This window comes from Hippocampus zosterae, chromosome 18 (genome assembly GCF_025434085.1).
Source record: "Hippocampus zosterae strain Florida chromosome 18, ASM2543408v3, whole genome shotgun sequence".
Taxonomy (NCBI): Eukaryota; Metazoa; Chordata; class Actinopteri; order Syngnathiformes; family Syngnathidae; genus Hippocampus; species Hippocampus zosterae.
Genome location: NC_067468.1, coordinates 11205266 through 11231540, shown reverse-complemented (window position 1 = coordinate 11231540; position 26275 = coordinate 11205266). Strand labels below are relative to the sequence as shown.

Here is a 26275-nt window from a genome sequence, read left to right as displayed (position 1 = left end):
AGAGATTGGAGTCCGGGAGGGCAGCCAGAGTCCACATCGTCTCTATAGAAGATGAGGAGTGCAGGGAGACTACGCCGGCCGTATTTTTTTTCTCTCCTCCGACTTTAATACCATGTCTACAAGAACATGGCAATTAAATATGGCTCATTTTAAAAATAGCTTCGGTCTTTCCCAGTTTTAGGCGAAACTCTGGCCAGCTGTTTTTTCAGCATTTATATGTGGCCCAAAAGAAAAACAAAACCTTTTTTTTCTCTCTCTTTTGGTCTGGCTCGTTTGTAGGACGTTGGTTTCTTATATTTGGAGTGGGCCAGAAACTCCGTTTGATGTTATTTTTGCCTTTTTCCGGGGAATGACTTACATCAGATTTCTGATTGGCTCAAATGATAACCACGATACAGATGGCATTTTCGCTTCACGTCAAATTCATATTCCACTCATCCTATGAAGTTCCTCTGACTTCAATTGCTAAAATGATCCTATGCAGCGTGTAACGCCACCCGTTGCTTTGGCATGCAATTGACAGCCAAAGTCTTCACGTGGATCCTGACTATCTTAAAAAAATAAAATAAAATCTTAGACTTCTGGTAGTGGGGGAATAATTGAATTTTGCAGTGTTCCCATGCAGCCTAAATCTCTTCATCCACTCCATCACCACAACCTGCTCTCGTTGGCGCAGACTTAAGTCAGAGGTGCGCTTGTTTTTATGTGTGTGGACACGCTTGTGCGGAGAGGCAAGAGGGCCGCCGCTCCAGACTGCCGGGAGAGGATTAGGAGTCTGGAATGCAAGACACTCCTTGACCCCGGCGCGACCTTCCCGACTAAATCCCTTGCCCATATCTGTCCCTCATGGGTCATGATCCAATTGGTTGCCCTTTGAGAATGCTGACCCCTCGCGCAACCTCCCCACTCGGTCTGCTCCAAACATCTCCACACAGCGATGCTATAAGCTGGCTCGAAAGTTCTAGAAAATATCCCCCCAAAACCGGCCCCCAGTAGACCTACTTTAACAAGTAGAAATATATATGCATCTCTCTTGTACTGCATTTCAAGTGTCTATGCACACCTAAAACATAAATGAAGCGGTCTCCTTTCTCCTCTTTAGGAGGCCCGGGCGACGTTCCATTTGCGAGTGTGTCAACCGAGAGTGACGTTAATGGAGGCGGAGAGGAACAAACACATCAGAGCGGCGGGTGAGTGGCAGTGACACTGAGCAGAGAAAGAGAGAGAGAGAGAGAGAGAGAGAGATGGGTGGTGGCAGGCTTTCTTTCTTTTCACCGGCGTCCCGCATGACATGGCTGCCTGGAGAGATGAGAGACAGATGGGTGTCCTGCTCGCTATACAGACGCCCCTTGAATAAAATATCACACTTGTGATTAATTTATATTTCATCTGCATAGCGAGCAGCGCCCTTGTCTCGTTCGTCTTGTGCCGTCCATCATGGTGCGTGGCATGATTGATTTTAACCGGTGCTGATTCAAATGGCGGGAAGAGGATGTTGCGGAATTGCGCTCAGAATGGGAGGGAAAGCGCAAGAAGGGACACATTTTGAAGTCTTGACGTTTGATACACTTTTATTTTTACAGCACGGTATTAACTGATTGACTGGAAGTGAATCCGTCTAGCAGGTCGCCGGTTAAGATATCGACAAGGGGATAAATACGTTGTAAAGTCGTAATTTATTTGGGGTGAGGCGTTTATTTATCATTTAGCGAGTTGTATTTTAAATGAGGCAACTCAAATTTGATTTGGCGCACAGGGTCTATTCTGGGGAGGCCCGTCTGAGGGAATGTGGTGTAGATTTATTGAGTCAGACGGCATTTTTTAGGGGGCAAGACATTTATGAGACATTTTCAATGAGTCGACATATGGTTTATATGAGATGAGACTTATTTGATCCCGTTGACATCAATGAATTTGTTGCATGGCACACGCCGCCTATTCCAGCGGCGGCCACAATTCGAGGAAACATGGGATGCATCCGTCCTTCCGTAGACCCACCAACCCAGCCCCCCCCCACCCCACACACGACCCTGAATTTAGCCAACAAGAGGTTTCCCTAAAAAAAAACTTTCCTTGTCCAAAAACAGCGTGTTTATGCTGCCGTGTGTGCAAATGGACACGCGCGCATCCACTTTAGGCGCCCTGCGTGTGCACCTGTCTCACAGGGTCAAATAAACAGCTGTGAGGAGCCCGCCAGCTCCGCCAACGCCGACCCTCACCTGTGTCACCTCTGCCCGCCAGTGCCATCAAGGTGCGTCAAGGGTCCAATCTGGCATCTCTCCACCCATGGCTCCATTCTGCACCTCGCACGCTGCCCATCCCCCCCCCCCCCCCCCCCGCCTCTGCCAATCCCGTCTTTCACTTCCTCCTCAAGGCGTCTGTCACTCACCTGTCATTCCGCTAATCAACTCCCCCCCTCCTCATCCCGCCGCACTAGCCTCTTTAAAGGCGAGGGGCGGGTGGGGGAGAACTGTCAGAGCGAGAACAGTGACCACTTGGGTCTCGGTCGGACGTTTAGCAACAACTAAAGGCGTTAAACCTCTGCTTTGGTGTTGAGTGACGGCACGTGCGGAATGGTCAAGTGTTAAATGTTGATGCTGAATGTCGCCTTACTTGAAAACTCAAATTGGAGTTTTAATGGCAAGACGGGATGTTTACGAGACTGGCCTGACATCAGCTGTCAGGATTTGTTGTTTTAGGGTGCACACTTAGTACCGCGACAGTAGTACCAACGATATTTGGACTAATGAAATATTGAGTGTTCTCTCAAAACAATCAAATGGAATATAGAAATTGTTTCATAGAGTAACAAACAAAAAAAGTAAACAAATGAAGGTGACAGACAATCCAAGACAGACCCCAAGATAGAAAATCTTCCGTTTCATAGTTTTCCCCAAATATGTTTCACGACTGTTTCCGAACAGGGCCGCGATTTTGTTTCATCCTCACATAGTCAGAGGGAAAATATGACGATGAAGAATACACGCAAAGTCATCATTTCAAGAGAATCTGAAATAAAAGAAGCGATATATAACTTAAAGAAGCAACGTAAAAATCTGCCTCATGGAGACTTAGCAGCCTTCATCGTGAACATCTGAACGTCATGGCGCGTTTGTCAGCAGTTCATCTTGCGGTTTTGCCTCCGATTGAACCCCCCCCCCAGATGTTTCAGTTTCTGTTTAGGATTTGAAATTAAGCAAAGTACGACAGTACATGCCTGCATAACCCAAAAATCAGATGATTGAGTTATTGTCTCTCTGCCAGCATCGTACACAAGACATTTATTGATACCTCGCAAATCAAATTGAGCGTGACGAATGCAGCGTAGCCATTGACGACCAAGCGACACCCGTTTTGCGTTCGAGGGGGCCGAAAAGAAAAAGCTTTGGGTGGTTTGTGCAATGCGAAGATCGCCGTTGGCCCTCCGGGGTGCGCGTGGGCTCCCTCCTACCGCGTCGAAAATGATCCATCGGATACGGGGGGGGGGGGGGGGGGCTTCTGCAGTGAGAAGCCTCACCGGCAAACAAATTTGCAACAATGGGGTCGCTTATGTTACATCCTAGGAAGGCGATAATTGGAATTTTTTGTGTCCGGTTTGCCATCACGTGGCCCGTCCTACTGTAATATTGTACCGCTGGTTCATTTTAAAATTTTTATTTATTTATTTTTTGGTTTTTTTTGGTCTCTTGTGTCTGCTGTACATCAAATTCGCATACCGTTTCATCTGTTGGTAGCCCATCAGCCCAAACAGTCCGTGCTGTTTTAACTTTTTCCATGTCCTTTGAAAAAGAGGAGGGTTAAAAAAAAAAAAGTGTACCAAACTCCAGTACTTGTTGGAAGACACGTCTTTTTCAGCATCACAAATCTCACGGGAGCTGTGGAGAAGCTCTTCCAGCTATCAGTGGTCACCTCGCCGCCTGAAATATTGCACAAATAACGATCAAAGCAGCTCTCTGTGCCGGCCGGGGCCAGACAGTAAATCCAGCCTGCTGAGGGCCAGACAGTGATTTTGTTTCACATTTCCGCCCAAGACACAGGCACATGCACGGAAGAAGAAGAATAAAATAGAATACTTGGGAGTAGGGGGGGGGGGGGGGGGTGATAGGTAGAGAGCCCTTGGCTGTGGCCAAACTTCAGCCGTATCAGTTGGGCTTTACTGCCACGTGGCATATGGTACAAGACAAACTGTCAGTGTTTTTTCTCCCCCCCCCCCCCCCCCGCCGCCCGCCTCTCTTTCCTGCCTTGCGGTTTGCTCGGAGATGACAGCAGCAGGCGCACGTTTGCGTCCCAGCAGCAGGCATCAGGCGGGCTTAGTGGTGATTTGGGGGGAAAAGGGGAGAAAAGGCAAAGCATCACGCCGCCGTGTGCCGCTGATGGCTCCGCGCGGCCGGCTCAACGGGGAGGGGTCGCGAGGAGGGTGGGGGGGGTGGACTTACGCCATCGCTGCGGGGGACAGCACAGTGCCGCGATTGTACGCAAACTGCAAATTGATCAAATTGTGGAGGCAAGACTTTGGGCCTATTATCTGGGTCATGTCAATGTCTCTCTGGTCTTCATTTGGTTACAAGGGCAAAAGCGTGCGCTGAAGAGTTCAAGATTGAAAAGCACCAAAATAGATTCTTCTCTCCGAGTGTGCGTCTGTGCCGTCCACCCTTCACGTGCGTGATGTGTACACCGTTCCTTCACGACAAACAGAGGCGCCCAACGGTCCAAACAAAGGCTCCATTTGCACCCGCGTGTCGCATCCCAACACTTTGTCGTCAAAGTGAAGCTGAGGCCCGCGTAGGCTGCCCGTTTTTTTAAGATTTCTCACGCGAATGAACCCAAGAAAACGAACAAAATAACAAACGGTGACATTGAAAAAAAAACCAAACATTTTTTAGTGAACCAGTTCGGTTCATTTGAAATGTGTTAATTTTGGTCTTGCTGTGTGTCAAACTGTTAGAGAATTGCCTTTACGTTATTACGCAATACCAGTGACCCTTTTGTTTTCTTTTTAACATTTGCATTTTGACAAAGTAAAAACAAATGGCCTCAAAAGTCAAAACAAAATAAAAACTAAATAGGATGAAAAATGTTAAAACGATATTTGTAGCCCAGTTTGAACAAAGTTTGGATTTCTGCCTCGGCGGCTATGAAGGGCCCACGTCGACTCCTGGCGGATATGCAATCTGACATCTCCGACTCATCTTGCCCCGACTCCGCCACTCCTATCAGCAGTGATCACGGAGCCGAGCCGCAATCAGACGTGACTCAGGCGGCGGCGTATCATGCCTATTAGCCTAGCATGGTGCGTGATCGCCATCTTGTCTTGCCGCTGAGGGTGCTTTGCCGCGGCATCGTCGTGGTGGGCGACGTGCATGAGGCTGCCTGTCGTCGTCACTTGTCACGCCGTTTGGAGTTTGAGTCGCTCCCTGAGGTGCCCTGTCACTCCTCCTGGTTTCCGGCGGCTGGTAAATCAGAGCCCGATTTCCGCGCAGCCCAAGTAGAACAGTTGTTTGTGTTCCTATTAGGAATGAACATTGATTTTGTTTTGGGATTTAACAAGCGATTCTTTTTTGTCAAGGTCGCATTTTTTTTTCAAACCACAAAAAATAAATTAGTCTGGATTAAAATAAATGACGTCAGATTTATTATCCATACATGCCTTGGTTTTATAGATCATGTGGAATCAGAAACACTCAATTAAGAACATCGGCAGAATCTATGAACCGAAAAAAGACTCAAAGGAAGCAGGGAGCTAAATATCCGAAAATATTGATGAGACGGCAAGACGCGAATGGCTGGAAGAAGCTCAAAACGGCGCATGACAATGAATTAATCCCAAAAAGTTAATCGACCCCCCCCCCAAAAAAAATGTTATGTTGAAATTACATAAATTTTACCTTTTATGTAAAAAAAAATTTAAACAGCGACTAAATTTTACTTCGAGGGGCTTCACAAAATCAAATCATCTGGATCCGGATATGTTTTTTTAATACATGTACATAAAAAATAAAACATATATAGTTAAAATGTTATATTGCAGTCATTTGTAAAGAGCTTTGGAACTAGTAACTCCAGTAAGGTGAGCGTACGTTTTTTTTTTTTTTTTTTTTTTTCAGATTGAGAGTGCTCCCCTGATATTCAGCGGCAACTAGTGTGAAAATATTCGGAAGGCCGTCATGACAGTCGCGCGTAGGCTCTGTGCCCGAGAGAGCTCTATGGCCAGCACGCCGATTTAAATGGACATCGTGACACATCATAGGCACTTTCCTTTTCCAAGATCAATTCTAACATTAAAAATCCAAAGTGTTTCAAAGAACCTAAAACGCCGGTTGACTGATCTCAAATTTACTGCGTCAAATTTATTGCAGTGTTTAGTCTTCGGCTCGACTGCGGTAAGAAAACCAACGGAAACACCCTTAAAAGCACTTCAAATATTGCCCGTTGGTTTATGATTACGCTCTTGTATATGTGTTTACATCCTGAGCTGTATATCCCTCACAGCTCGTGTCAAACAGGTCTGATGAAAGCCGCTCCCGAGGCCTCCGAGCAAACATTTCGATTCCTTGTAAATCAGCGGCGCTGATATTAGCTGTTGAAGGCTAAATGGCCATTATGGATCCTCAACACTTTGACATGTTGTGACCTGCCTCCTTTGGTGAGGTATGTGACGCCGTGTGTGGGAAAACGGCACACACACACACACACACACACACACACGCACAAGCGAGCATTCGCATGCGTGGCCGCTAACCGCGCCGTGTGTGGGCCATGTTTGCCACCACTTAGTGACAGGTCAGACTCCCATGGTGTGATCAAACAGCAGACACAACTCTCTCCAGTTCCCACAATACTCTCCGCCCGCTGGAGATTGGACAATAAAAATAAGAGCGGTGGGCTTTCATCGCAGGCTTTAGCCAAAGCCCGGACCTATTCTCACTCACTCCCCAAATGTAAACTGCGCCCGTCTGCATGCTGAGTGTGGCGCGAAGCAACATATACAGCCGAAACTTGGCTCCTTTTTTTTTTTTTTTTTTGCATACAAATCTGTCTTATATTAACTTGTGCTTTAATAATATTCATAATCAGGATATGAATACTGTCATACATCTGGCTGTTATTTATGTTGGATATTGTCTGAAGGGTGCTTAGTGTGGAAGTAGAAACAGGAAATTGGCCTGCAGCTCTTTGTAGGGGACTCGATGAAAAAAAAAAAGGTGGGGATGGGATTTAAAATTTTTTTGGGTTCGAGTTGAATTCCGTCGTCATTAATTACCAAATTATATGATCGCTTTGTGTTGTTTCATTTTGGTTCTCAGTGGTATGAGAAAAGGTAAAACGTAGCCTTCGCTCCATTCTGTCGAGTTCTCAGAATTGTCCGACAAGAAAAAAATTTAATTAAATTAAAAACTACAACGATGGAGTAAAACATTACGAGAAAAAAGCTAAATAATGACTGCAGTTGTATAAAAAAAAATCACTTCAGTCGGAATGAATCTCACAAATATATCTTTCCCATTTTTTACCAATCCCATTGTATTGTAGCTTTACACTTTTTTTCATATCATCCCGTGTTTATTTTTATATCGGTATGATTTTTTTTCTCTTATATTTACAGCTTTTTTTTCCTTGTAATTAAACTCCTCCTCCTCCCCCGTTTTCAGTGTGGTTCTCATTCCCTTTTGTACAAACCCTGGCGTGCTGTGGTTTGGTTGTCATGGTTACAACAACAACAGGACTACAGACTTGATGAGAACCTTTAGATTTTTTTTCAAACTACTCCCTGTTTAAAATGTTGTCAATCAGAAAAAAAAATAATTCTGCCTTTGAGTCACGTCGTCCACCTGTCTGACATCCCTGAATGTCAAAAACAGTCTCGTCCTATAATCTCAATGACGCTATTGTGTCCCATCACGCACAAGGGGCACATGTTTTCCAATATGTGCAAATGTTGCCGATTAGCCGTATCAGACTCTCGGTCGTAGTGGGGGGGGATCCTATCTGTGGGGCTATCAGCCTCGGCTCCTGCCCGCCACTAATGGAATTGTCCTGCACCCGGGGCTGTGTATTACCATAGATCTGAAGGATAGTCACACTCCAACGGGAGAGCCCGGTGATTTAATAACGGCCTGCTTTCTGACTCGCTTACAACATAAGAACATCAAGACGGGCAAGTTCAGACGTATAGCAAATAAATAAACACGGGCGCCCTTAAAATAGATGGCACATTTTGGTCTCGGGTGCTGACAGGACTTGAAGCGGTCGGCACGGCAGCAGGCATCAGGAGGGCACACGCTAACTGGTTATTGTATTTTTTATTTTTTTTCCCTTTTTGCGGGGTGGTGGTGGTGTGTGTGTTTGTGATGAGAATGTGTTTTAACTGCTAACATGAGGGGGGGGGACGTTCATAACAATAATCTACACGGAATACCTGTTTATGAATTTGAATATGTCACAAATACACCAAAAAAAGAGCTAAACGGGCATTTAAACAGCAAAATGATGAACTAAATCAGGGGTGGGCAACTGTGATCCTCGAGAGCCGCTGTCCTGCCTGTTTTGGAAGTTTCCCTCCTCAATACATCACATTCAAATGATCGAGGTCGTTTTCAAACTTTCAAGCAACAGCGCTTGCTGATACGCTGACCGGAGTTGCCTACTCCTGAACCTAATCATATGCTTTTTTTTGTCGAGGAAGGTTCTGCTAGCTTAATGCTAACATATGATGCGAAAGATGGGCTAATGGAAATTAGCCTACTGTACGATGTACTACAGTTACGACAGTTACGGCAAACTTACTGTACTACAGTAATGGACAAACAAACATTCTTTAAACACATTATTCATCATTCATAGTTCATAATCACGCCATACATGTTGAGGGAGGAAAAATGGATAGAACGTTGCAAGGAAATTGTATTCATCCAATATGGCCATAAGATGCAAGTGTCCTGGAATAGTGTCTGTTCATAATATCGAGACACATCCCGTTTGCAATATTTCACTGTTGTTAAAAGAAAACACTTGCAATTTTGGTACCGATTGTTGTCCAGGCACGTAACGTACTTATAAAACGATGTGGCGGACCAGCTCTGGCCCCAGGGCCTTGAGTTTGACCCTTGTGCAGTAGTGTGTCAAGGCTATGATTTTCCAGCAACACTTGCCTCTGAGCTACTACTATCGTGTAAAATTTTATTTCCTAGCCCCCCCGCCCCTCCCTCATCTTTCAGTCGGCCCCTCAAATCCCGCCACTTGTGTGCCTACGTACAGTGCTCGTAGTAGTGCAGGGTACCTGTGTGGGCTGCGCCGGCGGGCAAGCCAAGGGCCTCTGGCTCCACATTATGAGCTTCTGGTCCACGACGCTGCTAGCTCCGCACACACCTCATGAAGTTACAGCAGCGTCGAGGCTGTCGGGAAACGACTCCCCGCAGATTGGCCAGTCTCGGCCACACACACAGAATCATGCGCGCACCAAGATGAAAAGGTGAATCCAGATTCCAAGTATTGCACAGAGCATCATTCAATCCTCAAAGAGGCCAGTCCTCTCCTCCCCATCCTTTGCAGCCTAAATTGGAGAGGTGCTTTAGATTGATGCCTTATCTGCAGCCGACTGGGTGGCTGGCTCGAGTCTCCCTGTCTCTGTCATGGTAAACACACACACACATACACACACACACACACACGCGCGATACGTCCCTTTTGACCACCCCAGAGCAACTCGTTGGCTAACTCTTAAAAAGCCCAGGCAACACAATTATCTTTTATGACCTGCCAGAAAATGCTGGCTGTGGGGAGGCTTTTGAGGTCCACGTTCAGGACCTAACGGAGGAAGAGGAGGGGGAGGAGGGGGAGGGGGTGTGGGGGTCACAAGGACTTGTCACCGCAGTCCATTAGTGCCGCACGGACACCCGCCTAATTTCATTTTGTTTCTTTTACGCGTTGTCTTTTCGGGAGTAAGGCAGAATAATTTGAAATACCCCCCCCCCCCCCCCACCTCCCCAACAACCACCACCACCATCAATCTCCCCTCTTAAATATCACCAATCTTTCCCAAAGGTGAACAAATAGCGGTATGTGACTACAAAGCTTAGTTTGTCCACGTTTTGGTCATCTCTTTCATGTTAAAATGTGTACGTAAAATTTTTTTATGTAAAAAAACAAAAACAAAACCACAAAAATGGCCATTCGTGTTTTTCACAGGACGGCGGCGATTTAGAAAATCATAGCAAATGCATATCCCAATCGGAAATAGATATTGTCGCATAATCTGCGTACATAATTTACGTAACGTCAGTGGTATGACAAGTTACTTGTAACAGTAGAGTCATCCGATCAGGGCCTTTGGCAATGTCGTGGTTGCCATACAGTAGCTGACTTTCATGCCGCGGATGCGTGATCAGTCTCCAACTTCCCGCTCACAAATGACTTTTGACCGACTGACAACCAGTCACATGTCGACGGGGATAAGGCCTCTTCTGCTGCAATTCAAAATGGAGGGATGGAACTTACTCAACAAGCCATCCAAAACTATCATCAATACGAGGGCCCAACTGATACAATTATTACGATTATTTTTTTTTGCATTTTTTTTAAAAGTGCTAATATCAACCGGACGATGAATCGGTTGGGTCACACACCATCCGAATCGATGGTCAATACATGAGTGTAGGGATGCGGGTTTCTGCATAAAAAAGGACATTTCGTGCGGGAGGCAGTTGTTTGATCGCAGCTGTTAGTCAGGACCGCTCTTTTGTCAGATGCTGCAGCTGCAGACTCTTAACAAAAATGCTTTTTCAAACCTAAACTGTGATCTTTCGATAACACAACCCAAGCACTTTGGTGATGAGCACTGACATAAACAACACTAAACACTGATGTGTTCTTTTGCTCTACATCCCAGGTGTCAAACTCAAGGCCCGTGGGACCAGATCTTACACACCAATTGATTTTTTAATTTTTTTTTATTTTTTTGTGGCCCGTGAAAGCAAATTATCGTGCATGAACTTTTACAGCCTCCCAGAAAAAATACCATCATAAGAGAAATAGGAGAAATATTGTACCTTATGAAATGTGAAAATAATGACGCAGATAATTGTAAAAAAAAAAAAAATTGCACCGAAGATCAGAGTGCATGTGATGTGTGCAAAAATCATGACTCCCCTCCCCCTTCACCTTAGTCACCTGTAACCAGAACACAATTACAACGCGGAGAAACAAAAGCTAGCGCAAAATGATAAGATGATCCCTTGAAAGTACACTTTAATTTAACACAAACAAGCTCCCTTGATACTTTCAACTTTTAATATCTGTCTGTGAGGACAAAAGCAAAGAAAACAACAAAAACAAACACATGCTCGTCACAGACGTTAGGTCACATTGGTTGTCTGTTTTCCTTCATTGCCTTACGTCGTCCCAATTACCTGCCCAACCATACGTGCACTGTCGGCAGGGTCATTATGTACTACTTGGAACCTTTACCCCCACTAGCATGTGTCTGGAGAAGCTACAAGAATGTCAGCTGTCATTGCCCTCCCCTTCCTCGGTCCCTCCCGCTGATCTCATTAGAGTGCAGATAGATGCGACGGCTGGCTCCACATTGTCCGTCAGAGGACCATCAGCATGCCGCGCAGACGGCAGGAAGTCAGGCTTAGACTGGAATATACCATCGACCGGGAAGACGTGGGGGTGGATAAGATCAAACAGGCTTAAGTTATGAGATTACATATGATGATGATTATGTTACTAACGATGGCGCCGAGTAACGCTTGTTGTGCAATGACGGCAGGAAAAGCGTGCGCGTGTTGGACCCTTTCATCATTTTGCGTGAATTTGAATTCATACATATACATAATTTAACATGAATGACCCGATATGGAGGTTTTTCCTCCTTCTTGTTCCAAAGAAAATAAATATAATGAATAGCTATTAAAAAATGCCAATAAAAGGTTATTTGACATTATTTGCCCTGGTCTTATAAAACCTTTTTTATTCATTCATTCATTCATTCATCTTCCTAACCGCTTGATCCTCACTAGGGTCGAGGGGGGGTGCTGGAGCCTATCCCAGCTGTCTCCGGGCAGTAGGCGGGGGACACCCTGAATCGGTTGCCAGCCGATCGCAGGGCACACAGAGACGAACAACCATCCACGCTCACACTCACACCTAGGGACAATTTGGAGTGTTCAATCAGCCTGCCACGCATGTTTTTGGAATGTGGGAGGAAACCGGAGCACCCGGAGAAAACCCACGCAGGCCCGGGGAGAACATGCAAACTCCACACAGGGAGGCCGGAGCTGGAATCGAACCCGGTACCTCTGCACTGTGAAGCCCACGTGCTAACCACTGGACTACCGGGCAAATTATGAAAGTCCAGGGACAGTGGTAAACATTGTGCACGCCGTTCCATGACAACTGTTACCGGGTCGTCGCGCTGGGGCCCCATCGCGTTTATCACGGTCACCATCAGCAAATGCTCCTCTGACCTTTTGTTGCTCACCACTGGCAAAAATCTTTCCAGATAATATCGCGGATATCAGGAAAGCCGGGGCCTTCACTGAAGGACCCTCATTGTAGTGATGTGCGCATATGGAGGCCGTAGGACTGCGGGGGTGAGTGCCGGGTGCCCGTGTCGGCGTATCGCTTGGGACAGGCGGTGTCACACCAGGGCCCTAACAGCCCCGCTGATCGTCCCTGTAGAGAATAAAGATAAGAAGAGCGTCTGAACCCGACGTGTCCCCGGGCCCCGAGTGCCATCGCGAAGCCCGCCCCCCGCAGAAGCTGGTGTGCCTGTTTACCATCTTACCGGGGGTGCCCGCGCCTCTCTGCACGGACTAGAAATGTCTTGTGAGAAGGGGCAAACGCGCTGTGAAGACGAGAATATGGAAGCTGACAGAAATAAACGCGGGTAGTGGGAGGGGGGCGGGGGGCAGGAGAGCCGAGGATGCGGCAAGCGACGGGGTGGGAAGGGGGTGGGGGGGGGGGGGGGTCCCAAAGTGCTGAAGAGATCGTGCTGGCATGGTGGCCAGAGGCCTTTCAGCTCAACGGGCGCCACTACCTCGCCTTTCTCCTTCCGACAAGCTGTGTGCTGCTGGTGCTCCCATGCTTGCAAGTGTGTTGGTTTGGCACACACGCAGTCAGACATGCACGTGCCGCATACAACACCACTGTCTTCATCTCTGGTTCTGTGTCAGTGTCCGTAAGATATGTGTTCACTTTACACACAGACAGTGGTGCCCGTTTGGCATAATTTATTGTCTGGGGCAATACTGATTACACTTGTCAAAAGGAAATTTGAATCAGCGATGGCTATATGTATTTTTGAGGCCGATTCCAATTTTTTTTTTTTGTGTGTGTCCTAGCATGGTATTGCTAACTGTAACAGTTGTTGGATCAAAACATTGACGCAATGTGCTGGTTGTAATCCTCAAACGAATGCAACAAAACTACACTCACAGGCATATATTCTTTATCCTCACCCCAAAATATTACAGACTCTTACCGAGTCACTTCCAGTAGTCATAAACTAGGGCGTCGAGGATCTGAATGACATACATGCAGTATATTAAATTTCCCTGTGAGGCTTCTGGTGCCCTCGGGTTGTCGGGTGCGAGCTTTTTGAGTGTTTCCAGAACCAGAGCCAAACAAAAGTGAAGCAGGATTCTGTTTGCACGCTACTCGACTGTCACGCGCGTTTCCTGAACGCCAGAGATCTGCTCAAACTGTTGGGAAAACGTCCTTCGTCGCTGCTTTTACATTAATCAGAAACGATATATCTTGTCATCGCATCCTGGCTTGATAAGGTATTTTCATTTGACTGTTTGTTTTTTTTCTTGATTCCGATTTAACGATGCAAATTTATCTTGAATTTCGTGCTTTCATTGAATCAGTTTATTCTTTTTTAATGTGATTCTATGATTCCGTCTATTTTTTTGTAGCTGGTGGAAGTGAATGATTTCTCTTGACGAAAACCCCACCAGATTTCGGCTGCACGTTAGTTTCAAGTTGCAGCGAAAGCCCTTCACACCAAGAAGCAATATTGCATTTGTCGAGCTCTTTATCCTCGGATCCACGGTTGTGTAAAACATGACTTTTTTTTTTTTTGCCCAATAATTGCAAAGTTTTCAAATGGATTCCTGAGCGGATATGTAAAGTTAAGGACACGTATTAGACAGGATCAGCCTTAATTTCCTGCACTGTAAGATGTTTTCGGTTCTAGGTGGAAATGAGCAGTATTCCAAAGGCTAGAAATGTCAACACATCCGGGATTAAGCAGTTTCTCTGCAGTGGCGCGTTTCCCTCTCAACATATGAGCAACTCCGCTTCTCGTTCTTGCCGTCTGTTTTCTTTTCTCCCAGTTCGGAAAGCTGAGCCTTACCGTATCTCCTCATTCCGTCACGTGCGATACAAGAACAAGAGTGAATCCATTTGCAACTGAAAATTTACAAACACTGTTGTTTGCCTAACGTTTGATGACAGGCCTCAAAACGTGAAGCGTTGCGGTTGAAGTACGTCACGCCCAGAACAACAATGGATAGAAGTTTTTTTTGTTGTTCTTGTTTTTTTAAAACCTTTTAACAGGCGGTTGATCTTGGAGACATATGCTTTCATTCACTGTTTAAACTGTTCCCAGGTGTCAAACTGTCCCACTGATCAAGAATTACAGTACATGTTTTCCACTTTTTAAAATTTTTGATGGGAGAGGGCGGGGGGAGGGGGCTATCTGAAACTAGCCTGTTTTGAGGGGGCAATGCGGTCTCAAGCAAACAAGCTATTGTTCATTCACCAGCGTACCTGTGCCGGCCTTATTTTAACTCATTCAGTACCAGCCAATTCTAAACCAAGTCTGAAAAGACGTTTAAAAACGTCTTTGGGAGTGAAAGAGTTTAAGGTATTAGGGACTCGTGGAGGCCGCCGATACCAACCACCAATACTTACACCAAAACCTGACAGTCGTTGGCACGACACTGCGCCAGTTTAACGAATCAGTGAATCATCATATGCGTCAGAAAGAAAGGTCCTAGTGAGCATTTTTTTTTTCATTGTGTTAAATGAAATCTTACATGTCAAAAGTACTTGATGTATCGTGAATACTCAAGAGTGAATATTCGTACCGGTAGCGGGCTGGGTAAAAAAATGCTTTCGAGCATTTGTAATTGTTAAAAATGACTTTGGCAATGATGCTGCTAAGCTAACGATAGACTCTGCAGGTTGTTTTTGAACCTCCCTCACTTTTCCCGTTCTTGCGTCTGCGTCTTCACCTCCTTCCCGCCTCTCTGAGCTGGATTTTATTCTTTTTTTTTTGTGGGAGAGCAAAGGTTTGGGGCCAAGGTGAAGGGAGAACGTGGCGGCGACGATGCAGTAAAGCGATTGTGATTTGTGCCCGCCGCCATCAGCGTCACTCTGCTCGGCTCGTCGCTCCGCGGCAGCGTCAAGGCGGCCGTTGCGGGACCGCTGTCACTAACAGTAATAGATATGGTTTCAAAACCATCGCTCCTGCCCGTTGCGTCTGGCTCATGCCACTGGCTGGGGCCCCACCTTGGCCATGGTTGGATGGCTTTGCCGCGCACACTCGCGAGGGGCCCCGGCGCTGGGCTTAACTGTTGGGGTCACAGCCTGATGATATGTAGACAGGCACGGATGGTTAACTGGTTAAATGTGTTGATATGGTGGGAGTGTGGGCGGGCGGGCGGGCGGGGGGGATGGCGGAGGCTTCCATGAGGCAGATTTACATTTTAGGACGAGATGTTCAGAATGATACAGTGCGGCTTTTTTTTTTTGGGGGGAGGGGGATTGGCGGTGTCACTGTTGGGAACCAACACGTACAGGAAACAAACACTCGCGCACGCCGGTTCACGTTGTGCACCAATCAGAGCTTCTCTAATGGCCTTTAACAAGGCAGCCGGTGGTGCAAAGAATGTGACATCACAAGTGTCACAGTGGATTAAGCCCACGTTAAGTCAAGACTTACCTCCAAGACAAGCGGGCTCCCTGGCATCGTGTGCGCTCGCGTGTGCTTTTATATCTGCGTGTTTGCACAATCATGCGCCGTATGGATCCACGTGCCAGTGTGAGAGGACACATTTGAACATACGCCGTGCAAGGCGCCGACATCTATCGACGCATTGTGTCCGTACTTGCCCCTGTCTCGCACCGAGGCGTCACTTTGTACAATTTGCAGCGGTTCCCCAGACAGCGGGCACTTGAATTTTATTTATGTTTCAAAGCTTTTTATTTTGTCCAATGCTGTTGCCGTGGCGGCGCGCTGTTCGGCAAAAAAAAAAAGAAAAATGTTTTTTTTTTTTCTTGGACTCATGCATGCATGAAAACTCGCGATATGGAATTGAAACGTCGCGTTTCGCCTTCCGATGCAGCTTTCTTTTAGAATGGTACAGATACTTGAGTACAAATACTGTGCTTTCTTATCCTACGCTTGATGAAGTCCTCAAAATCCTTCTCGGTGAAGAACGCCTTTACTGTCGTTGAGATGAACATTATCCATCCATCCATTCACTTTCTAATCCACTTATTGTCACGGAGGTCGCGGGCGTGCTGGAGCTCATCCTAGCTATCTTCGGGTAGTAGGCGGGGGACACCCTGAACCGGTTGCACGCATTGACTAATTGCCATTTGCGCTCACACTCACACCTAAGGAACAATTTCGTGTGTTCCGTTAAACTGCGAACCGGGTTTTTGGAACATGGGGTGGGGGGAGTACCCGGAGAAAACCCACGCAGGCACTGGGGAGAACATGCAAACTCCACATGAGCCGGAATCGAACCCAGTACCTCAGCACTGCGAGGCGGACGTGCTAACCAGTCGCCCACCGTGCCGCCCTCGAGGAACATAAATCCATATTTAATCCAGTTTGCAATTTCAAGCACGTTAATTTGGCCTTGCAGCACCAAGCAAAACCGACCAGGTGCCGGCTGCTAACACGAAAAACGATGATGAATGGAAAACAAGAATTGGGCCTAACGCATCCAGTGTGTCAACATGCCAGCGACGTTGAGAATTAAAAGCAAAAGTCTGGATGTTAGCGTGTATCAGCAGGTCAGACAAAGGTGTCAATATATGATGTATTTGCGTCTTTATGCCGGCGCAGGTGCTGGCGACTTGGCCATTAGGGAGGTGTTTGCCCTGAGCTTAGCTTACACAGACAAAAGCGTACACAACACACGCGATGTGTTTCACACCCTAAACCGCAGCGCGGACTGTCGTTTCTGACGAGCGCTTACATTTTTGCTTTCGAGTTGCACCTGCCCTTGGCGGCCGTTTCTTTTCAGCATTTTGCTGTGTTTGCACCATGACGATCTTTGTGCCGGCGAGGCGTGCCCCAGCTTCTAAAGGCTCAGCCTGCTTTATGTTGTGTTAATGACACGATTAAGATTTTCCGCATTGCCGACACGCAGAGGCCGCGTGCGTGTGTGTGTGTGTGTGAAGTGACACTAAGCCATAGTCAAGAAATGACTGCCTCCCAGTTTTGAAAATGCGTTATAATTCAAGACATGCATTTTATAGAAATATAAACTCGTTAGTATCTTTATTTTTTTTTTTTTACTTTTAGATAGCCATGACCCATGCTAGCTGGAGGCCGGAGTGGACTTCGACCACCACGGAAATACATATTTTGTCACTTCCAGTGCCAAATATATTCTGTGTGGCAATCCTAATGATCGTCCCATCATATGACATAAATGGCATTTCATCACCTATTTATATTTGATGATAGTCGCCGCGGTTTTTCTTCTCAAGCTCTTGTAAGATTCGAGGTCAGTTGCCGAATGAAGATAAGACGGACAAGGAGAAGAGAGAACAGGGATCAACACCGAGCTGACAAAAAGTGCTAAGCACGCTGTGCCACTTGGCCTCAACTGCCCACCACCGCTACTACACACACACACATGCGCGCCACTGACAACCCCCCCACAACCCCCCAGTCCCTTACCATGCTCTCGTCAGCTAATTATCCAGAATTAGAATCTTCTTTCACACCCGTGGTGTCAGGGTGCCTTAGCTTGATCTGTCAAGGCCCCTCATGACTGGGTGCTAAACTCACGACAGTTGACGAGTGCGAAGGGCCGCAAAGCTAATTGTAAGTGAAAAGCTGGACAGCACGGGAGGGGGGGGGGACGCGCGGAGGCGCATTGGATGGCTTTGTTTTTTCTTTTTTTGTTTGGTTTCAGAAAAGATGAAGGAGGGACGTTTGTTTGTGTGCTTGCAGGTGGGACGAGGACGAACGACAATGTGAGCCGGCGAGCGGGGAGAGATGGATGGAGGAGACGGCGGAGGGAGGGGCCGGTGGGGGTGAAGGCGTCTCGTGCTGCCCCAGAAAAGAGGAAGCCATGTGTGAAGAAAACAGGTAGGTGTGATGAAGGACAACAGCAAATTCTTTCTTTCGGGGCATGTCGGCCAACATCTTCCTCATCAGTGCTCATGGCCTGGGACCACCTGCCTGTGTGTGTGTGTGTGTGTGTGTGTGTGTGTGTGTGTGTGTGGGTACACATTTCTAATTTGGCTTGCTAGCTGTTTGTGTGTATTATCGCTTTAATGCTTGAAGCCAGTGCATACACCAGGAGCAAGAATGTATGAAATCATTTTACAGAATAATTTTTTTCATGCATTTGAATATGTATTGTGTGTATTACATCTGAATTCATTAAGAATGAATGAAAACAATTTTCAAAGACTCAATTGAAGTGTATGTCAAATTCCCTTTCATTCTTCTGATACTAAAAGCACTTCATAGTGATGCTGACCTACTTATTTTAATATTACAAAACGACAACAAAATGAAACCACCACAAAATTTAAATCTAAATCAAAAGATAGTTAATCGTTTGATTTAAGATGACCCAATTAAGAAACCCCGATTGGTGTTGTTGTTTTTTTAACATCTCCAGAGGGATACATCGTGGTTGCCACCGACGTCTTTTTTTTCCCCCCAATCTTGATACGTTGAGTCACACAATAAAAAGCAGACATGGGGGACAAAATGTCAGTTGTGTTTCTGTATATTTATTTTTTCCCGATAGCCTTCTAGACACAGAATGGCGTGGGCAAAAGAATAGACACTCTTTTTATTTTATTTTTTTGCTGCCAACAGATTTAGTTTTGTTCACTGTCTTCCCTTGAATTACTTGCAACTGCGTGCAAAAAAAAAAAGAAATTTTAAAAAATAGTGCCAATGATCCATGATAATACATTGTTGCGCGAATGATTAAAACCGCTTTCTCATATAAATCCGCCGGCGCCGCGCTGTTGACCTTCCATTTATGCGTTTGCCGCCCAAGCGAAAGAGGCAGACGGCCCCCCGATTCAGCAGTCATCCGACAGCCTCCACTCCAACGCTACTTTGGAGCACTTGAGGGCTGGAAACAGCTTTTCTACAGCTCGTGTAGATTTGCCTTGATTAGGCCTCGGCTGGCTCGGGGAAAGTCCGAGCGGAATAGGCCAGGAAGCTGTTTGGAATTGGATGTTGTTCCGCCCCCTCTTGTCATTAGCCCCCAGCTCTCACAAAAGGGCCCAAAATCTCCCCAGTGCCTTTGAACCCGTGTTTGAAAATGAAAGACATGTCCAATGGAGGTTCTTTTCTTATTCTTCTCTTTTAGCAGACAAGCTTAGAGAGAGGGGAAATGGAGGAGGAGGAGGAGGGCCGGTGGAAGTGGGGCGGAGGTTGGGGGGGGTGGCGGGGCCTTACAGGCCCATTTTCACTTATGCTTCTTGGTTTTCTTCCGGCCTTGAGCCACTATGGAGGAAAAGCCAGATTTCTGTTTGGGGAGGGAGGGGGGGGGGGATTCCTGGGATTGGCAGAGGAGAAGAGCGAGCCCCCCACCCCCCCAAAAAAAAGCGAAGGGAAGGTAGGGCTAAAGGATAAGATGAGAAGCAGGTTTCTCTGGAGCCAGCTGCTGGAGAGGTTAGTTGGAGATTTCCAGCCATTAACCTCGAGCCCAGCTCGGCCACTTGAGGCAGACAAGGACCCGGCCGGGCTGGGCCGGAGCCCCTTTATGAAAAGGGACAGGGGGGTGGAGGGGGGGGGACCAAGCTTGATCTTGTGGGGAAATTGTTTACAAGTGGGACCCTCAACTCCACAATAGGCGACAGCAACAAGGGAAGAGGGCGACGCGGAGAAAGAGCGAAATAGTTGAGTGAAAGAGTGAAACAAATCTTCCGGCGCATGGGGGCAAAAGTGAAAGAGCAGGGAGCCAGAGTGATTAAGGATGGACCAATGGGGGCTTCGGGAGGGTGCTGTTGATGGGAGTTTGGAGGGGGAGGGGGGGCGGCATGCAGTGATTTTGACACAATAAGTGGAGGGCCTATTGGGATGGAGGGGGGGGCCTCTCGTTCTCTTTTCAAAGGCAGGATAAACAAGGAAATGAGTCTGTAATCATTTCCAGAGATTGCCTTCCTCCTTTGCTTCTCCTCTCGGCCTCCTCGACCGGCCCGCGTTCATTAGCGAGCCGCCGCCCGATTAAAGGCTTTCTATTTATTTTTTTTAAATGTCCTTCGGACAGTGAGCAAATCTCCAAATTGAGGACCGCCCCCCCCCCAACTACCCCTTTTCCACTGCGTGCTGCTTTCTCCATTTGGAGTTAGCCGGTGCGAACAGGTTCATCTTGACCTTTGGGGACGGGGCAAGAAATGACAAAGAGTGAAAGATATCATAGCCGTACCCCCCGATAGCCTCCATTTTGTTGCCCCCGTGTAAAACGTACCATCCTTGAATTAGTTTGCATCTCATTGTCGTTTATTGCATTTATTTATTGCACACCCCAAAAAAATAAATACCGGTAAATACATAAAAAAATTAATTGTGTGTGTGCATGCAAAATATTTGAAATAGCTCAAAGTGTGAGTGCAGTTCTGTACCAGCGCAAAGTCCAACCACAATAATAAACAACCGGTAGTCGGTGATCAAAAACTGAGCAGGTTTTAGTTGCCGCGGGTCTTCCCGCTGCAGGTGTGCCTGATGCGGTGGTCAGACGGTTCGAGAATAATTGCTTCAACGGTATAACACATTTGTCCTCCTCTCCATTTGCTTTTGACCTCATTCACTCGGATCATGAATCAGCAGCAATGAGTTCTTTTCCAAAAATGACCGCCCTCCGCCCCCGCAACCCCCTTTGCGGGGGGTGGGTGGGAGGGAGCTCAAGATAAAGCAAGAAAGGTGAATAAATCACAAGAACAACAACAACAACAGAGAATGCGACGTGAGCGTGCCTTGAAAGCAAAAGGAGGACCGAACAGTTTCAGCGAAGGCCTTATTCCCCCTGTTGCGGAGGAAGTCCCCCCCCCCCCCTTTTTTTTTTATTGGTTTCATATGACACGACAGAACCTTTTTAAGATGTTGTAGACGCACTGGTAAAAAGGCGTCTGCCCACCCCTGCATTAGGTGCCCCTGTGATCTCCACCATATTTATAGGCACTGTCTTGTGTCACATGGCTTCCATTTCTTCACTTGTTGGGACCCCCTGTGGCTGCTTTTACAAGCACAAGTATGAAGAGGTCATGGGCACCCTGGCGGTGTGGGGGGAGCGGGTGTTGCAGGGGTGGGGGGGCAGGCCTGGCGGACAGGAATTTAAAGGTTTACTTCACAATTATATCTGAAGTTAGTGTGTGTGTGTGTGTGTATGTGTGGGTGGGGGGAGTGGGGGGGGTGGGTGGGATACAGTACAAATTTAAAATGAGATGTGTGAGTGCATGTTCCGACAGTCTTTTATTCCCTGCATCACCCAACATTGAAATGTCCTCGTAAAAAATAAAAATAACATTTAAGTATAGCATATTTCCTTCATTGCATTCATGGTCGACTCTTTAGATGTTTTATATCGATCAGTTTGAAATTTTGTGTGTATCGCTGCACTTGAGAATGGAACATGGACTTTACATCTGTATTATTTATATTTAGTTGTCTTTATTTTATTTTATTTTTTTATTTTTTAACTGTGAGCTGTCTGCAGAGGTAGAAAAAAGGCAGTAGAGTATCTGTAACCGTGTTCAATTGTAGGGGCACAGGAGTCATAAAGTCTTCAGGAAAATGTACACTCAAGTCAGGTACAGATACGTGAAAAATCTACTCGAGTACAATAATGAAGGATTTGTTCTTCATTACTTCCCACCACTGATAAGAAATTAGACGTGTCTTGAAGGGAGTTCAAGACACGAGCAGACAGACTAGCTGGGTGTCAAGACAGGGGCAAGTTGGGGGCTTTTCTCCCCATTTCTCCCCCCCCCATTCATCTCCATCATCCTCCGTAGGACACAACGAGTCTCCATCTTGGGCCATGTGGTGCCGTGTGTTGGTTTTAGTGTGCCCTAAAAACACACCGTTAAACGCACTTTTAAAGGGTTCCTAAAAGCATTTTTCCTCTTAGGGCTTTGGCACTTTAATCTACTATTGGGTTTCACGTGCAGTACGGGCACACCCGGGGAGACGAATGAAATGCGATGGCTTTTGCGGGCTCACGCACACTGTTGAGTCCTTGTAAAAGAAAAAGAAAAAGAGAATCATGAAAAAAAGAGAGGCCTAATCAGATTTATTGTTTTAATCATAGAGGGGAGGTGTCGCCCTGTCTTTGGCATGATCGCTTTATGACTTCGCAACACTCCTGAGCTGTGGTCCTTTTTTTTTCTTTTTCAAAGTAGATGTGAAGGGCAAAGATTAAACCCTGGGATGTCCTGTTCAATCTCTGCGGCTGCTCCCTTAAACGGCTGCCGCCACCGTTACTGCGCACCGCTCGCGATGCAAATGAAATGATGAAAGGGAATGTTTAACCTCTGTTTAGGATTCACAAGAAGAATGTGAGACAGTTTTGTTTTTCTATTAGCCAACTAGCTAAACAGCTATTTGGGTAGCTAGCTAAGTAGCTGCTAGCTAGGCAAATAGTAACGGTTAGATGCTAGATACGCTGGCAGGCAGGGCAAGTTTAACGAGAGCATCAACATCAAATTGACCAAAATATAAAAGACAAATGTGAAATGTCAGATATTGCCCAACAATATAACTACCTAAAAACTACAAAGTTTATAAGCCAAAATGAATACAATTGCAGCTCGAAGAAATGGTCTAATTTTCTTTACAGTCGTGGAAAAGCTTCACCGGGTTGAGATGACTCTGAAATCTGTTTGAAAAGAAGTTTTTTCGGCGGAAACATATTTTCATCATCTGTAAGGTGAACGTAGATGCGAGGCTAGCTGTGATCCGCCATGATGGTAATCGAAATAAATAGCTCTACAAGCAATGATAGAACAATAAAAATGAAAATAGCCAGTGGAATGTCGAGTAGAAATACTGTTTCTTCTTCACACAAATACCCAAGTCAAAGTGAAAATATTGTTAAAACAACACTTTGAAGTGAAATTAATCCCAAAAGTCCTGCATGAATGTAATGGGGTAGACAGAGCATTCAGTCTTAAGTTGCCCCCATTCTGCTTTACTCCAATCCTGTAGAGGGCGGTAATGATGATGAACCACTTTCTGTTTTACCAAATCTCCTAAACAGCCTCCAAATCTTGCGAATCAGCATTTATTTTTGGGAGGGGTATGTTATCATGACCACACACCTAAACCTTTGACTATAGCGCTTTCAACCAGCTGCTGTACATCCTGACGGACTTCCCTCTGGTTCAGGAAGATGGGGTCACTGTGGGGTCAATTCCAAACATGACGACAAGGCTCACACAGAGAGAGAGACAGAAAGGGGGAGGGGGCGAGAGAGAGAGAGAGCGCTCGCAAGGGAGAGAGCCCTCGCCTCTGTCCGACCTGTTGTTAAAATGAGTTTTATTGGATTTTTCCACTTTTGAAGTGGGAGCAAGGAGTAAAAATTGCTCTTATCTTCTTCCTGTCCCTTTTCCTGAGACATGGGATGTTTTTGTGCTAGAATTAGAGGGAAGTAAAAATTAAAGAAGAAAGGACATGTTTAAAAAAAAAAACGGCGACGTCATGTGCTGTCGATTTATTGTGATCTTGATGAGCTCATGAAGATGAAATTAGACCCAGGTTGTTCATGTAGGGGCAAAATCACCGGATTAATCATGTTATTCAGGCAATATGGCCTTGTCACAAAATGTAGGGCAGTTATGTACCGACTGGATGCGCCTAACCCTACTGTAACACCGCAAACACCAAAAGGTCGTCTGGTGACAACAGTGGCTGATGCATAGCATCTCTCTCCAACATTCAGCAAGTTAACACATGATTTTGGCTATTTCATTTTTTTGAGAAAAATTAGTAAAATAGAAACTATGTACGAGGAAATCACCAGGATGGCATTTTTTTTGTTGATGTTAAATTGAAGGTTTTCTTTGACAAAATGAGGATGATTAAATAAAAAAAAGATCTTAAAAACTAGCCAACAAGATTGTGGAGCAGTTTAATTTGTCTTGCCAGGAGCAAGTTTAAGTGGATTTTGGCTGCAACATGTTTGTTAAGGAGGGATGCATTTGATGGAATACCAAAAGCATAATATCCCATCAAAAAGCACAAGCCATACTGTTGCTTTAATTTAGTTTTTTTTGTTTGTTTTTAGGGAGAGGGGGTGCAAAATTGATTGGTCTATGATTTTTTTTCTTTTTTTTTTGTGGTGGGGTTGATCATCTCAGTGGACAAGAGGGGCCACATCTGTGTGTTGAAAGCCATCTCGTACTGTAACCGTTAAGCCTTCGTGATTGGATCGAGCACTCCATTATGGTGGGCACTTGACCAGCGCACGACTCATGTACCAGCCGGACCGCGGGGGTCCGATTGCAAAAGTCCAATCAGAAACTTTTGTCAAGGGAGAAAATGGGATTAATACACCAATAATCATTTTAAAGCCGTGCTCCACGGATTTATGGTGGCGGTCGAATTGTATAACAAATTTGCCTTTTGGCATAACCGCACATCTGTATAGCATTTGGTGGAAATCCATCTACAAAAAATAGAAAACGTGGTCATTTACATGTCAACAATCTACTCTGATATTCATTTTAGGCTTTATGGGTTGCGCTGTGAATGTCTGACCTGCCTACTGGTGATCTCTGTAGATGGGATTGGATTAGGCTGGATCAGATTAGGGATTGTTTGGGATAAACATTCAGGATGACGCCGGGATCTGGTAATCTACTGGCCAAAGGTCTGTCACAAGACGTTTTCATCTTGTCGTGCTCCTTTATTCGAGTGGGATGGTATATGGACTCTTGCATCCCGCCCCGTGTATTTTCTCCACTCTCCTCACGTTGGGTGAGAAAAATGATGACAATTTTTTTTAAAACTACCGTATTTTCCACACTATAAGGCACCCTTAAAAGCATTCCATTTTCTCAAAAGCCGACAGTGCGCCTTATAATCGGCAGAGCCTTATATATGGATCAATATTCAGATTTCTTGGATGTAGTATTTTAAATGTGCTTTGTTACAGCTGCAGTGTTGTGAAAACGCTAAAAAATAAAACGATTGTACTGTATTTTATTCCCTTTAGTGTAGCACCATATAGTGCATGTATAACGCAATCTCAGCCTTATAATCCGATGTGCGTTCTATATGGATCAATGTTCAGATTTCTTGGACGTAATATTTTAAATGGGCTGTAAAGCGCTTTGTTACAGCTACAGCGGTTGTGATAGCGCTATATAAATACAACGATTGTATTCCTTTTAGCCTAGCTCCGTCTAATAGTTGCATAAAGCAACCTCAGCCACTGTTGTAGCTTCTATTCTATACACCTTATAATGCAGTGCGCCCTATATATGAAAACCGTTTTAAAATAAGCCATTCATTGAAGGTGCACCTTATAATCCGAAGCGCCTTATCGTGTGGAAAATACGGGATTTGGGACTTGTAGCCATTAACTCCGATTCATGCGATATGGGTTGGGCGAATGGTTCCATCATGACTCAAATGGTAAAACTATTTATCGAGAAGCCACATCCAGAAAAATCTTTGTCCACAACCATGTAAAAATGTGTCGTAGTGTCGAAATTATTTTTGGCCACAGCGCACAGGATCTCATCATTTACACCAGATGACAGAACTCAAGTTAAAATGATCAAAATGTCAATCGTAAGAGTATAATCCAATTTATGGTCTTTGATGGCAAAACTTTACGGGGCTGGCTTGCCTCCAGCCGTCTGACTCGCTCCAAATAGCTTGAAAGCATCTGTAACTTACACACTTGTAAATGAAATGTGTATCTCGTTGAATTAAAATGGACCGTCCGGGGTCTCGTTTTGCAGCTCGCCGTCCCGTATACACGCGTGGAAATGCACGCACTTTGAATCAATCCTCGTCTCCGCTATCAATCCATATCTGGATCGT

At 45.8% G+C, this 26275-nt stretch overlaps 1 protein-coding gene across 15 annotated transcripts in view; it reads left to right on the top strand.

The window, feature by feature from the left end:
- The window catches only part of LOC127591339 (uncharacterized), a 279941-nt gene that overhangs the window by 80466 nt on the left and 173200 nt on the right, over positions 1–26275 (top strand). For 14 of the 15 annotated variants that reach the window (XM_052051366.1, XM_052051372.1, XM_052051375.1 and 11 more), the window contains exon 4: positions 18206–18343. In XM_052051366.1, coding sequence (XP_051907326.1) covers positions 18206–18343 — 138 coding nt within the window. Of the gene's footprint in view, positions 1–1102; positions 1191–18205; positions 18344–26275 lie in introns of all 15 variants that reach the window. The other variant, XR_007959851.1, reaches the window with a different exon arrangement.